At 45.4% G+C, this 12,827-nt stretch overlaps 1 protein-coding gene across 4 annotated transcripts; it reads left to right on the top strand.

Annotated features, from left to right (window-relative positions):
- Positions 1 to 5,045: 5,045 nt before the first annotated feature.
- Positions 5,046 to 12,054, top strand: KLHL38 (kelch like family member 38). 4 transcript variants are annotated; one of them, XM_072924983.1, is made up of 4 exons: positions 5,049 to 5,325; positions 5,891 to 7,352; positions 8,703 to 8,808; positions 10,329 to 12,054. In XM_072924983.1, exons 2-4 carry the CDS (start codon positions 6,003 to 6,005, stop codon positions 10,613 to 10,615), a joined length of 1,743 nt encoding a protein of 580 aa, XP_072781084.1. In that variant the 5' UTR covers positions 5,049 to 5,325; positions 5,891 to 6,002; the 3' UTR covers positions 10,616 to 12,054. The 4 variants fall into 4 exon arrangements, with proteins under 4 accessions (XP_030122514.4, XP_072781084.1, XP_030122513.4 ...); XM_030266653.4 differs by having other exon boundaries at positions 5,874 to 7,352; XM_030266654.4 differs by having other exon boundaries at positions 5,046 to 6,983.
- The last annotated feature ends 773 nt before the right edge of the window (positions 12,055 to 12,827 follow it).

The following is a 12,827-nucleotide window of genomic DNA, read 5'->3' as shown; positions in this document are numbered from 1 at the left end:
TTTAGGGCAAGGAGATGGGTTCGTGAGTGTTTCTCTTTGTCTGGCGCCTTCTGCCTCTTAAGTGCACCACCACTCTGCATGATGAAGGGTCTTTCAGGCCCTCTGAGGTGTGATGATTGATGGTATCATATTCCCATTGAAAACAGTATTTCTGAAGCACTGGACCTGTTTCTCCCCTCTTGGATCAATGTCACAGCAGTAACACCTGGCCATTTAGTTGTAAGATGGGGCAGTACAAATGAAAGATGGGAAAGATGTGTAACTTTTAAGAACAGTGATTGGTGGCTCACACAGGTGTAATAGGATGTTATGGCATTTTAAAGGCCTGATCCTTCTTTGGGAACATTTCTAGTACCTAAAAATAGCAGGGGTAGATCCTGAATACCTGAATGCCTTTTTTCACAGGCATTTTAGTGTTCAGACTCAGCAAGAACAGAGCAATATAGGATCTAAGTATCTTCTTGTTACTGTTGCCATGGGTCTGTAACCAGAGACTATAGAAAGGATAGATGAAGATACTTTGGTGTCCAGTGATAGGGTGATATTTTATCCTCCAGCACACTGTATGCTGTACACCAAGATAAGGTTCCCATTCTCAAATGATGTAGTTTGAAGAAAAAGCCAGTGGGTGTCTGAAATACACATGAAGTAGCTGGTTTAGGCAAAGGATTTGTTTTAAAATATTCCAACAAAAGTGCCCAAAGCTGTATGAGTGGTTTCTGTGAAACCTCTAGAAGCTCAGCACATCCTTATTTAATGTGAAGCACATAACTTTGGCAGCCAAATTTATTTTTGCCTGAAGGGTGTTTTAATTAACACTAGTAGGTCATTCTGACTAAAGAAGAGTGCAATTGCTTTCATCTTAATCTTTCACTCTTTAATTAGAGATTGGCCTAAAACCAAGCCAGGAGCCCACACATCTTCACACCCACGTATACTGGGCCAAAGTCATTATTGAATTACATGCTGTATCTGTCTATCTGTACACAATGTAAACAGTGACTCTTGGGATGTTGCTCTGTGACTCCAATGCTATAAAATTTGTCACCATGCCTCTATAAGTTTAGGTCAGGGGTTCAAGACCAGTATCTATAGATGTAGCCTGTTGCCCTTGCCTACAAAATCATAACCAAGCCCAGGTGCTTAAAATAAGCCTTATTTCAGCATTAAGTATTGTATCCATGTGAATGGCAGCTATGGCACTAGAACTCAGGGAAAATGTGTTTCCTGAGCAGCTAAACAGAAAATTAATAACATAATAGTTACAGAAGAATGAGAGAGAAAGACCATAAGGATATCTGGACTTAAAAGAATAGGGAGAAGATCAGATAGCTGGCAAGTAGCAGCGGCAGAAGAAACTCAGCAGATTTTTCCGTGGGCAAGAGATAGCATTCACAAATTGCAAAAAAAGAAATTCTGATTGGACATATGGAAGCAGGTTGTCCAGAGAGGTTGTGAAATCTGCATCCTTCAAGATTCCAAAAGTTCATCTGAACAAGTCCCTGAGCAAGCTAATATTCTCCCAGCCTAGGCTGATCTGTCACCCCAACCAGCCACCACTGTTGCTCGAGTCATCTTCCCATCCTCTCCATGGCATCTGATTAATTATGATCCCTGTAATTGTCTCTTTATACAATGAGAAATGTTAATCCTGGGTTTTGTTCCCTCTTCCAGTTTTATTAAAACCATAATAAGGAATATTTTTTTCTTGTCCCCTGTCAATTTAGACTGAAAATTTGGGTAAAGGGATGATCTGTCTCTTGATTATTGTGGGGGCTGGTGGTCATTGAGACCACATAACAGTGCACATAACACTGAATAAGCTCAGTGAAGTCTCTGTCTTGAGCATTCCTTCTTCTTTATCCGTATTTGTTCATTTTCACCTGAGTTGTAATAGGATCAGTATATGAGTTTTAGAAGTTGTCTGACATCACCAATCTCTGTGCACCTGTCTGCTGGCTGGTCAGATTACAGCTTTTTTTCCGCTCTGTTGCTTAGTGCATGACATTTCATCATCCCATTAAAACTTAAGAAGAGCTTCTCTGGGTCAGATCAAAGGTTCAATCACCATTAATTCCAAAACTGAATGATGCCTCTTAAACACTTAAGGAGAAAGAGCAGAAGGAGCAGGATGAGTATACAGCATTACAGCAACGTGTTTGTTGTTCGGTAGATGCTTCTATTTTCTAGAAATTGGCCATGGATGGAGCTCGTACAGCAGCAGTTATAGAGGGTCACAGTTTTTAATAGCCCCTGGTAGCTCCATCCCACCAAGGGCTATGGGGCACCTGCCGCATCACAACTCAAGGTGCTGCTGGGTCACATACCCTGTAAATGAGGCCATTTTCCCATTTCTGTTCAGACAAGACCATTATCTGTGCAAGATCTCACTCTCATGGTAATTTTGTCTTCCTAAAAGAAAGACCACTCATGTCTGGTTCAGTCAATAGCATACCTTCCTAGAAAACTTTCCTCAAGAAATCATTTAGAAACAGATTTTATCTGACAATTTAGACTGTCCCCAGCAGAAACAGCTCTACCCTCTCAGCGGGGTGCGTGCCACACCTCCCCTTCCATCCCCCCCTCCCCCACAGAGTGGGGGCCATATAGGACATATTGTCTTTGGCATGAAAAGTGACTTCTAGTCTATTTATAAAGAAAATCTTAACTAAGCAGTGCTGATGTGCCCACTTTGTTGTAGATGTGTCTGAAGCCATAATCTCCGGGAAAAAATGTGAAGAGAGTTGTAAGACAAGCAGCTGGAGCTTCATTGCTCAGATGCCCTGGCTCTAAATTGGCAGGGACCTGTGTGGGGATTCAGCAAGGAGCAACACCACCCTCCCCAAAGCAATAAGCTATTTAAACAGCACACTCTGTACTCTGGGCTAGCAGGAATTTACGTAACTGTGCAAAGCCATCGAGCCTGGGATCTTCTAAATAAATGCCACATTTATCAGTGTCTGAAGCACAAGAACATCCTACCTAGCTTTCCCCAACCCCATAAACCTGTGTCATTAATAAAGTCAGATAGCATCTTTTCTTTCTTTAAGGGTTAAGAGAGTAATCCACAGCCACTGCCAGGAAGAGGCAGAACTAAGCAGGCAACAAGGAGCCAGAAGAGAGATATAAGGCTGCATCAATCATCAGAATGGACTGCAACAAGAGCATATGCATACAGTACAAGAATGAAAGTGAGAGGGCATTTTGTTTGGGTAGCTAATGTTCCCTGGACAAGGAGAGAGAAAATTTTCCTTTGGTTTTTAATGCCACTCTAAATATTTATAGCAAGATCATGTCCAGCTGGTGAGTTAGCAGCAGGGAGTAGGGAGGGAGGGTACATTTTCCCCAGCACCTCAACATCATTCTTGGGTCATTTCTTTACTTGAGAAGAAGGAAAAAGGCCGTAGATTGCCATGTTTACCCTCAAAGTGACTCATCTACAAGAGTCAAATCTGGTGGCTCCTGCTCTTCCCCTCCCTCACCTCACCTCATGCACGTGTGCACACACACAGATATTGTGTGGGCAGCCTCCAAAAAGCTACATCAGTCTGACTGCACTCTGTCTTTAACATGGGGCTAGGTCTTCAGGGTTTTGATTGCCTTCAGGCATTTCACCACATCAGAAAGGCCTTGTACAGCATGACCATGATGCAAAGCTGCCATTTTTAGAGGAACAGGCTGCCCACATCCCTGTGATCTGCTGCACCATGGACACAGAGGCAGGTACATATGGAGGACTGCAAGCACCAGCATGGCATGGGAGTTGGCATGAGGGCACTGTGACTCCCAATGATTTTTGCTCGTCTGCCTTGCTGTGACTAAATACAGACATGACTCACCCGTGAGCTTTGCCTTTGAAAATATGAGAAGGACTTTTGCTTTAACCTTGTGTTTCCCTGTTGTACTGATGCTTAGAAACTACATTTTGGATTCAACCCCACCCTAGAACAAAGGGAGAAATCTCAGAAGAGATGAGGAGCCCAATCCAGTTACCCAGGCAAGGGCAGCCAACTCTATTTCTCTTGAAACACTCAGGAATGTGGTATAGAGCTGGAACACATCACACTTGACCTGCTGAAGACCCTGACAGGTCACCAGCTGGAGTTCTGGAGAATCCTCCCCTGGCACAAGGCATTTGAATGCTCCCAGCCCTGAGGATGGATTTAGGCTCATCATCATAGATGCCTACCATGGGAGTGTTAAATGTGGGCACCTACGTGTGATTGAGGCAGCTGAGCACCTGTGGACACCCAGCAGTGCCTGGAGGACAGTTCACCTGCCCAAATACAGGTTGCACATACTGGTGACCTGAATTACTTGGCAGACTCAATTGTATTGACTAGACCTCACTGCCTGCAAAAGGAGCTTAGCTTGTTCATGTGCAGCCATCTGCAGTGAGGGACCCCATCAAGGTGTGTGCCCTGGGGAGCTCTGTGCCACCCTGGCAATTACCACTCTGAAATCTTGGTTTCCATCTTGCTACTCACTGCAGCAACCTACTCCAGTCCTCCCACCTGTAACACTAAGCTTCCTCAAGCCATCTGATTGAGAAGTTCTTTGCTGGGGGTTTCAGAGAGCTGAGGTCCTTAGACAAAAGGCCACAACCTGGTGTTTTCTATATGAAATATCAAGCAGCATCATAAAGATAAACTGCTCCAAGAGTGAACTTCCCTTTCTGCTTGATGAAGGTAGTCTGGGCTTTCCCTGCCCACCTTGGAGAAATGCTGGATGCAGGGGTGCCAGCGCATCAGCGTCTCCCACCGACTGCAACAGGCTGATGCTCCATAGGGTGGAGACACTGTCCATCCCACCGGAGTCCCTCGAAGCCCTTCTCTCCCCGCCTTTCTCCATGAAACGACGGTGACAGAGGCATTGCAGACTGTTTACAGGCTTCTAGAGTTCCCAGGCACTTTAGGACAGCGTCCTGCCACTGTTTCCAAACGGACAGCCAGGACTTTTATAAGTGAACTTTCCTCTCCGTGTCTATTTATTATATGTAAACATTTGCCAGAAAAACAGCACTCGGGCATGCTCAGAAGCAGCCAGGTCATTGCAAAAGGCAGCGGCGGTGTCACATGCGCTCGGAGCGCGGAGCGCTGCGCGCCTATTCTTAGCGCTGGAATGTGCACAATGCCGCGCAGCGCCCGGCAGCGGGCAAGCGGACTGCGGCATAAACACGGCCAGAAATCTCCCTCTGTGACTCACCTACCTACTGAAAGAAACCTCCCGTGGGTTTATAGGGTTTTGTCCAGGCTCTAGCTGTGGAAAAACTCAGCAGAGAATAAACGACAGAGAGTAAGTGCATGCAGTGAAGGACGACAGAAGGTAAACGTTTCTACCCTTCGGTTCCACTGCAGGTTGAGCAGTTAAGCCATGACCGTAGATATTCATCATATTGTTCTGCCTGGCACTTAATGTAGTCATTGTGTGTCTGATTAACATAAAAAACCCACAGCTAAGCAGAGTTAATAAATAACTTTTAATGCAGATTCCCAGCCTCTAGGGTTCCGTTCGTCCTGCTGCAGAGTTCAGCTCTGCCAGATTTGCATTCTTTGGGAGTGACTAACTCTAGAGGAAAGAGGCACAAGCTACTAAACTGCTAATACTTTAAAATAGTGAATAAATGTCTAAGTGCATTTATTCAACATGATGGAAATGGACAAAACAATTGCTTCAGCCCTCCAGCTTTAATCCAAAATCAGTGAGATAACTTCAGTGCTTTTGCTTCTTGCCAACGACACAGGCAGTGCTGACCTCAGACTTGCGACCTATCTGATAACTTTATGAAAGTTTTAAAGGGTCTTAGAGACCTTTTGGCTTCTTTATTATTTTCCCACTGTGCTTAAACCATGTTCCATTTTTATATGTAATAGTGAACGCATATTTACAGCAACATCAAAGTCCTTATTTGTTCCCTTGGAGCTGGATTTTTCAATAAAAGCTGCTAAGAATTTGGGGTTTTCTTCTGCCAAGTCCAGAATTCATCTCTCTCATATTTTGCTATGGAAGAGGGATCCACTGAAGAGTTTCTCTTCAAAGACCAGGACTTCTCCTCTGAACTGCTGAGGCAGCTGAATGCTCTGCGGCAGAGCAGGATGCTGACCGATGTTACCCTCTGCTCTGGGGGCTTTGAAATCCCCTGCCATCGAAATGTGCTGGCTTCCAGCAGTCCATACTTCAAGGCAATGTTCTGTAACAACTTCAGGGAGAGTCACCAGCCTAAAGTCATTCTAAAGGGCATCGATGCTGATATTTTGGATCAGATTATCCTTTATGTTTACACTGGGGAGATTCTAATATCCACTGAGAATGTCTTGTGCCTCTTGGAGACTGCATCCATGCTGCAGTACACTAAACTCTTTGAGGCCTGCTCTACCTACCTGCAAGACAAGCTGACCCCTGACAACTGTCTGAGCATGATCAGACTGGCAAAAGTCTTGAACTGCCAAAGCCTGTATAAGAAAGCCAAGGCTATGGCTTTGAAATGTTTTCCTGTGGTGGCCTCTTCCGAGGACCTGAAAGAGCTCTGTCTCATGGAGCTCATCGATTACCTTGGGGATGATGAACTCTGTGGGGAAGAGGAGCAGGTCTTTGAGGCACTGACGGTCTGGATCCGGCACGACCTCCAGGCACGACAAGGCTACATCCAAGAGTTGTTCAAGAAGGTCCGACTTCAGTACGTCCATCCAACTTTCCTCTTCCATTTCATTGCTAATGACTCACTCGTTCAGTCCTCACCCACTTGCAGGAGCATCCTGGAGTCGGCCCGGAGACAGATGTTTTCTTTGTACAGCACCAACACGCCTGACATCAAACCCATGACGCATGTTCCTCGCAGGTACTCCAACCAAGAGTTCCTCATCATCATTGGTGGCAGGAAGGACAGCCAGCAGACAACAAGGGATGTTCTGCTATATGATGACAAGACAAACCAATGGCTGAGCCTGGCCAAACTTCCCATGCGCCTCTACAAATCCTCTGCAGTGAGTTTACACAGCAATATTTTTGTGCTCGGAGGGATGCCTGTTAGCAATAAGAAAAGTCTGGTCAGTGGTAATATTTACATTTACTCCCTCAAACTCAATCAGTGGAGGTTGGTTGAGCACATGCTAGTTCCACGTTACTCCCACAGAAGCCTGGCATATAAAAATTATATTTTATCATTCGGTGGAATTGGTGGAAACCAGGAAATCCTGAGTTCTGTGGAAAGATATGATAGTGTCTACAACACCTGTGAGAGCATGGCAAACATGCCTGTTGCTGTCCTTCACCCTGCTGTTGCTGCCAAAGATCAGCGGGTTTACCTCTTTGGGGGAGAAGATATAATGCAAAACCCTGTTCGGCTTATCCAGGTAATGGACAGTCCTGCTTGTCATGGGCAATTTCTTCTAAAGTATTCAGCAGCCTATCACCTTCATGAGGAAATCAAACCACTCAAAAAACTTCATTGTGTGTTGCAGCAAGAGGCAGGATGAATTGATCCATGGCCTCAAGCAGCATTGCAGCTCTTCCATTTTCCCCTTCTGAATGTTTCTCAGGCAGCAGCCCCAGAGGCACTGCTTTGGGTGTTAGTCAGCCTTGTCACTGGTGGGCCCCAGGGCCAGGGCTGCTGCAGGTGATGCCATGGCAGGCAGCAGCAGTTCCCCCTGCCTGGCTCCATGCCTGTAGCCAATCTCACCAAAATCAGTGCTTTCCACTTGGCGCTGAGCTGGGGTCTCAGCCGTGCACCTGCTCGCTCGCAGCAAACGCAAACACTCGCGATCATTAGCGAGATTAGATACTCACTCATCAAAGGGCCAGAACTTAAACTGACAGTCATTTTGGATAAACAGTTGTGTTAAAAATGTGGCTCCTGCCACATGTTGCTGGCTCTTTGCCTGCTTTCAGGCATTACACTCTACTAGGAGGAAAAAATACATTACATTTTTTCTTATCTGATTTGATGCTTTAGCAACATTGAAATGTTTCTTTCTCATGAGTGTTTTTCACTGTTCAAAGTGCTTTAACTAAGAAGGATCATTAAGCTAAGACGGAAACCAGGACATGAGAAATGCTTTATAACGGTACTTCATTATCAGACTGAAGGAAATGTATTTATCAGTTAGTGGGGAGATGCCCTGGTGATATTTGCTATATTAAGAAGCAGATAACATGACATAAAGGTTTGTGTCACCCAGATGCAAATGATTGAATGATCATCATCTGGCAACAGCTCTTTTTCTCACATAAATCGATGACTTAGATACCACTCTAAGTCCATTTGCCAGTCTGAGTGCATACCAGTCACTAGCATGTGTATAGCAGTTGGGCAAACACAGTGGCTGCCAGCAGAGTTAGCTGAAGCTGAGGTTTGTTTGCCCAGGAAATTGCTAAGACTAATAAGGAATACACAGGATAACTGGAAAATGAAATTAATCAGCTTGCCCTTTGGGAGAACAGTTACAGTAATTTAATGGCCATGCAAGAAGCCTTCATATGGCAGATACACTGCTTTAGTACTTGTGCTAGCATCTCCTGAGCAGAAAATCTTGGCGATCCAGAATGCTTTCCAAGGGGACATACATTCTCAGATTTCCAGCAGTTTTGAGCCAGAGGATTGGCTCAAATAGGGCAAAATAAAACTCAGAAGTTCCTCTGTAATTACAGATGTCAGTTTAAATGAAACATAAACAGCTGTGTGAACATCTTTGGTTTTTTGTCAGGTTTACCATGTCTCCAGGAATACGTGGTTTCGCATGGAGACCAGAGTAGTAAAGAATGTCTGTGCACCAGCTGTTGTGATTGGAGACCAGATTATCATCGTAGGTGGTAAGGGCTCTGTTTCACTTTCCCTCTCCCTCCCCTGCCCAGATCCTGGGGGTTTTCACAGCCTTCTTGTTTGGGGTGCTCCCTCAAAAAGCACCTGGATCTTGGGAAGGAAAGGATAAGTGTGCCCACCCTCCATACACTTCTCTTCTGGAGCCTCATGGTGATTGAAGTTAAGATAAGTTCTCCATGAGGCACTTTCTTACCCCAGGTAGCAGCACCTGGGTGGAGAAAACTGAGGAAAAGCCAATGCAATTTACTGCTCTCAGGAGGAAGCCAGGAGCATGGGGCTCCTGCCCCTCCTCTGCTGACTCGCAGCCTGGTCCTCCCTGTCTGCTCCACTTGGAAGAATGGAAAGCACAGCTGTCACAAGTCCATGGATGGCTTGTCAGGATGGGTGGGCTGTAGGTCTATGAGGTGTTGGTTGGTCTTTTAGCAACCTCCTGGAGGTAACTGAGAAATATCCCAAAAGGAATGTGAAATACTTGGAAAGAAGAAGCTTCTCTGTGTCTGTCTTTTTCAACCTGAGGACCAACCTCTGCCCATGGCAGTCGGGTATGTCATGTCATTGATAATTTGGCCCTCTACAATCCTTAATGCCGCTTCCCTGACTACAGACTGCCAGGAGGAAGCATGTGTTGAATTATCTAAGGAAAAATGAGACACATAATATTTTTAGCAAAGCAGAGGATTGAACCCAAACTGCACAGGACTTCAAGGTGGTGTCACCCTTCAGGGAGAGGCCACCACTGTCCTTTGCAGTGAGAAGAGGGGAGGGCTGAGTCCAAAGGTCCAAGACTATCAAGCTCCTGTAAGGCAGATTGCCTTCACCTCAGACCACACTCACGTTTTTCTACATGGGCAAGGTACTGTTGGTACCAAGCTTCCACACCTCCACTGCTGCAGGGCAGTGGCCATCTTACTAGCCCTTGCCCCTCAGCTGATACAAGGTTGTATCACCCCTCAGAAGAGCTGTCCACTGGGTCACTGGCATGGTGGCCAGCACAAATGTGGTGCTGAGGGCTTCAGGAGTGGAGTGAGCACTGGTGGCACCATGCTGTTGCATACCCAGCTCCAGTCAGCAGACAGCTACAACTCCAACCCAACAAGGCCCATCCCATCTGCCACCGCTTTCTGTATTTCCAAGTGAAGCTCTAGGAGTCTGTTTAGTAAAAAGAAATATTTTCAGGTGTTTGAAGGCACGTGCAGGTAACTGCAAGCCCCAACTGTGTTTGCAGATTGGTTTCCTGATTGATGGGCTTTATGGTGCTTATCAAGCCTTGGCTGCCAAGGTGCTATGATGAGGATGAAGACAGACAGGAAAGGAAGATAGACAGCCAGGCATTCCTGTCTTAGGAATCATCACTTAGTTTAGATATCTTAATTCTGCCAAATTATGTACTACTATAAAATGTTTTATTGAAGACCAGCATGAAATATATTATTATTATTATTATTCCTTCTGCTGGCCATAAGAGCTTAATTCCCATCCATCTCTTCCATCTTTTTGGCTTTGCATTCAGGGTACACCCGGCGAATAATTGCTTATGATACAAAAGGCAACAAGTTTGTTAAATGTGCAGACATGAAGGACAGACGAATGCATCATGGAGCCACTGTCATCAAGAACAAGCTGTATGTTACAGGAGGACGGTGTCTCACCTCAGACAATGTCATCAAGGACCTGGATTCCTTGGACTGCTATGATCCAAAGACTGACACATGGACCCCAAAGGGAAAACTGCCGCACAAACTCTTTGACCATGGGTGCCTGACACTCCAGTGTGTCCCCTGTTCTAATCTTCTCTAAATGACTTTTGGTATTACCTTGATATTTTGTTCTTTTCTTCCCAAAAAGGACCCACCTCACTCTGCGGAGAGCATATGGGGAATCTTCAGGGGGTCACACAAAGTCTTGACCTTGAAAGCCCTAGCAGCGTTAGTCCTTCCAGACCGTGTGCCAGAAAGGCCATGGTGGGCTCTGCTCACACTGTATTCACCTGGCTGACATTGGTGCTGCTGAGTCCAGTCTGGAGGCCTTACCCAGCATCTCAAGAGGAAACAGGAAAAAGATACTGGCTAAGAACCCGGTGTGGGATTTGTCCTTGTACGGACTTTAAGAGAAGGGGGATGCTGCTATCTTCAGGGAAAGTAAGATCTTTGCTGTCATGCAAACTCAGCTGCCTGCCACAGCCCTGTGCTGCCCATTGCTGACTGAGCTTTCCATTTCCAGTGGTGGGAGTGTTTAGAATAGGAAGCCTCAAGCTCCAGTCTTGTAGCCAGCCCAGGAGCAGCTACCTGAGTTAGCTGTGGTAGTCAGCTCATAAGAAATAAAATTTTAATGTTCCTATCAGCTAATTAGAAATTAGCAAAAGACTGGTGCTTTGATCTGAACTCTCATATTGCAACAAGAAGCAGATGTGACTTTTCAGAGCTAACATTCTTCCACAGTGCAGGGAAGATTTTTGTTCCATCTGCCTGGCCTGTGAGGAATCAGAAGAAGATGGGATGGAAATTAAGATTGTCTGCACCTTCTTTTTCAAGGGATCTTATTTTGCAGGGATCTTCCTTCTCCTTTGGCATGAGGAATAGCAGTGGAGTTAGTTAGGATGACTTTGGCTGATGGAGTTCCTGAAATGTAGAATAGCAGAGAGGACACATGAAGGAAAGGGGATGTAAAAGAGAAGAGGTATTTGGGAGGAACAATTTCCTTTTCCTTTTCTCCTCTCTCCAAACCACTGGAAAAAAGCCCATGAGACAAAGCCAGTGACAGGAAGCCAGCTTTCCAAGAAGAGCAAGTCTAAATCTGCCACTTGGCAAAACAGCTCTGCTCCGTCAATATTTTCGTGGGGTTCTGCCACTAAGTGCATACTTTTAAAGGGAGGGGATTAATCATCAGGCTGTGAACTGCTGTTAGGTCACTGGGCTTGGTAAGATTGCTGAGATAGCAAGGAGCTTTACAGATGACCACCATCCAGAGAAAGGCTGGCAGAAACAACACCGTTTTTCTACATATTTCAAAGAAAGTGGAACTTTTCAAATGGTACAGAATAGCATGAGGAAACCATGCTCAACCTTCCTCTTCACAAAAGGCTGCACAGAAACCAGCTCCAGACATTAAGATCCCCTCCCATAAACTGAGCAAAGAGTGACAGAAATAGTTAACAAAGTAGAGGGCTGGAAGGAAGTATTTAGTATCAACTGCTGCTTTAATAATGGAAAATAAAAGGGCTATTATTGTTTGCATGAGCTTTGTGTTCAGGAGTCCCCATTGTTCCCTCCCTTTGTTGATAAAGGGAATTGTTTTTGCACCAGTGGGTATTGCCAGGGTTTCCTTCTAAGGACCTGAGTAAACCTGTGAAAAATGAGTGGGAACTCAAACTCCTCTCCCAGCTCAGAAGCCTTTGGCTAGATTTCTCTTCTGTCTTTCAGTCTATATCATTATCTCCTCCCTGCGTAAAGCAGAACTAAATCGTGGCATTTGCCAAATTGAGCTGGAGCAGTGATTCATCCTGCTTCCTCACAGACCAGCTCCAGCTCTCTGAAGAAAGAAGCCTTGTCATGGCCAATTATGGAAAGTCTGCCCCAGGGAGATGTTTATTCCTAACCCTGCAGTGCTGCCTTCCCAAACTCCATCCTGTTGTGACCCCACTCAGCTCCAAACTCCAGGAGATGCCAGTTGCTGCCTTGCATTTTAGCTGACACAGATTCCTGCCAGGCTCATGACTGTACCCAAAACTGAGGGGGAAAAAAGTTGACTTGGGGCCATAATCTCATGTTTGCAAACCATTGCCTCAGTAATAGGTTTACACTTAAAAGCACATAGATTTTTTTTTTTTTAATTCTATATCATATAACTAGTGATTTTCTCTTTGTTCATGTGGGACCAAGCAGTACCTTACACAGCTGGGCAGGAAATGGGCAATGCAAAAAAGAGGCAGGGTTGTGGCAGGATTGAACACAGCATCTTCCCCCCATCTCTTGGAGAGCCCTCACTTGACCCCCAGGTCCTTGGAGATGCC

Source organism: Taeniopygia guttata, chromosome 2 (assembly GCF_048771995.1).
Source record: "Taeniopygia guttata chromosome 2, bTaeGut7.mat, whole genome shotgun sequence".
NCBI lineage: Eukaryota > Metazoa > Chordata > Aves > Passeriformes > Estrildidae > Taeniopygia > Taeniopygia guttata.
The sequence above is the reverse complement of the archived record's forward strand: the minus strand, read 5'-3'. Positions and strand labels throughout refer to the sequence as shown.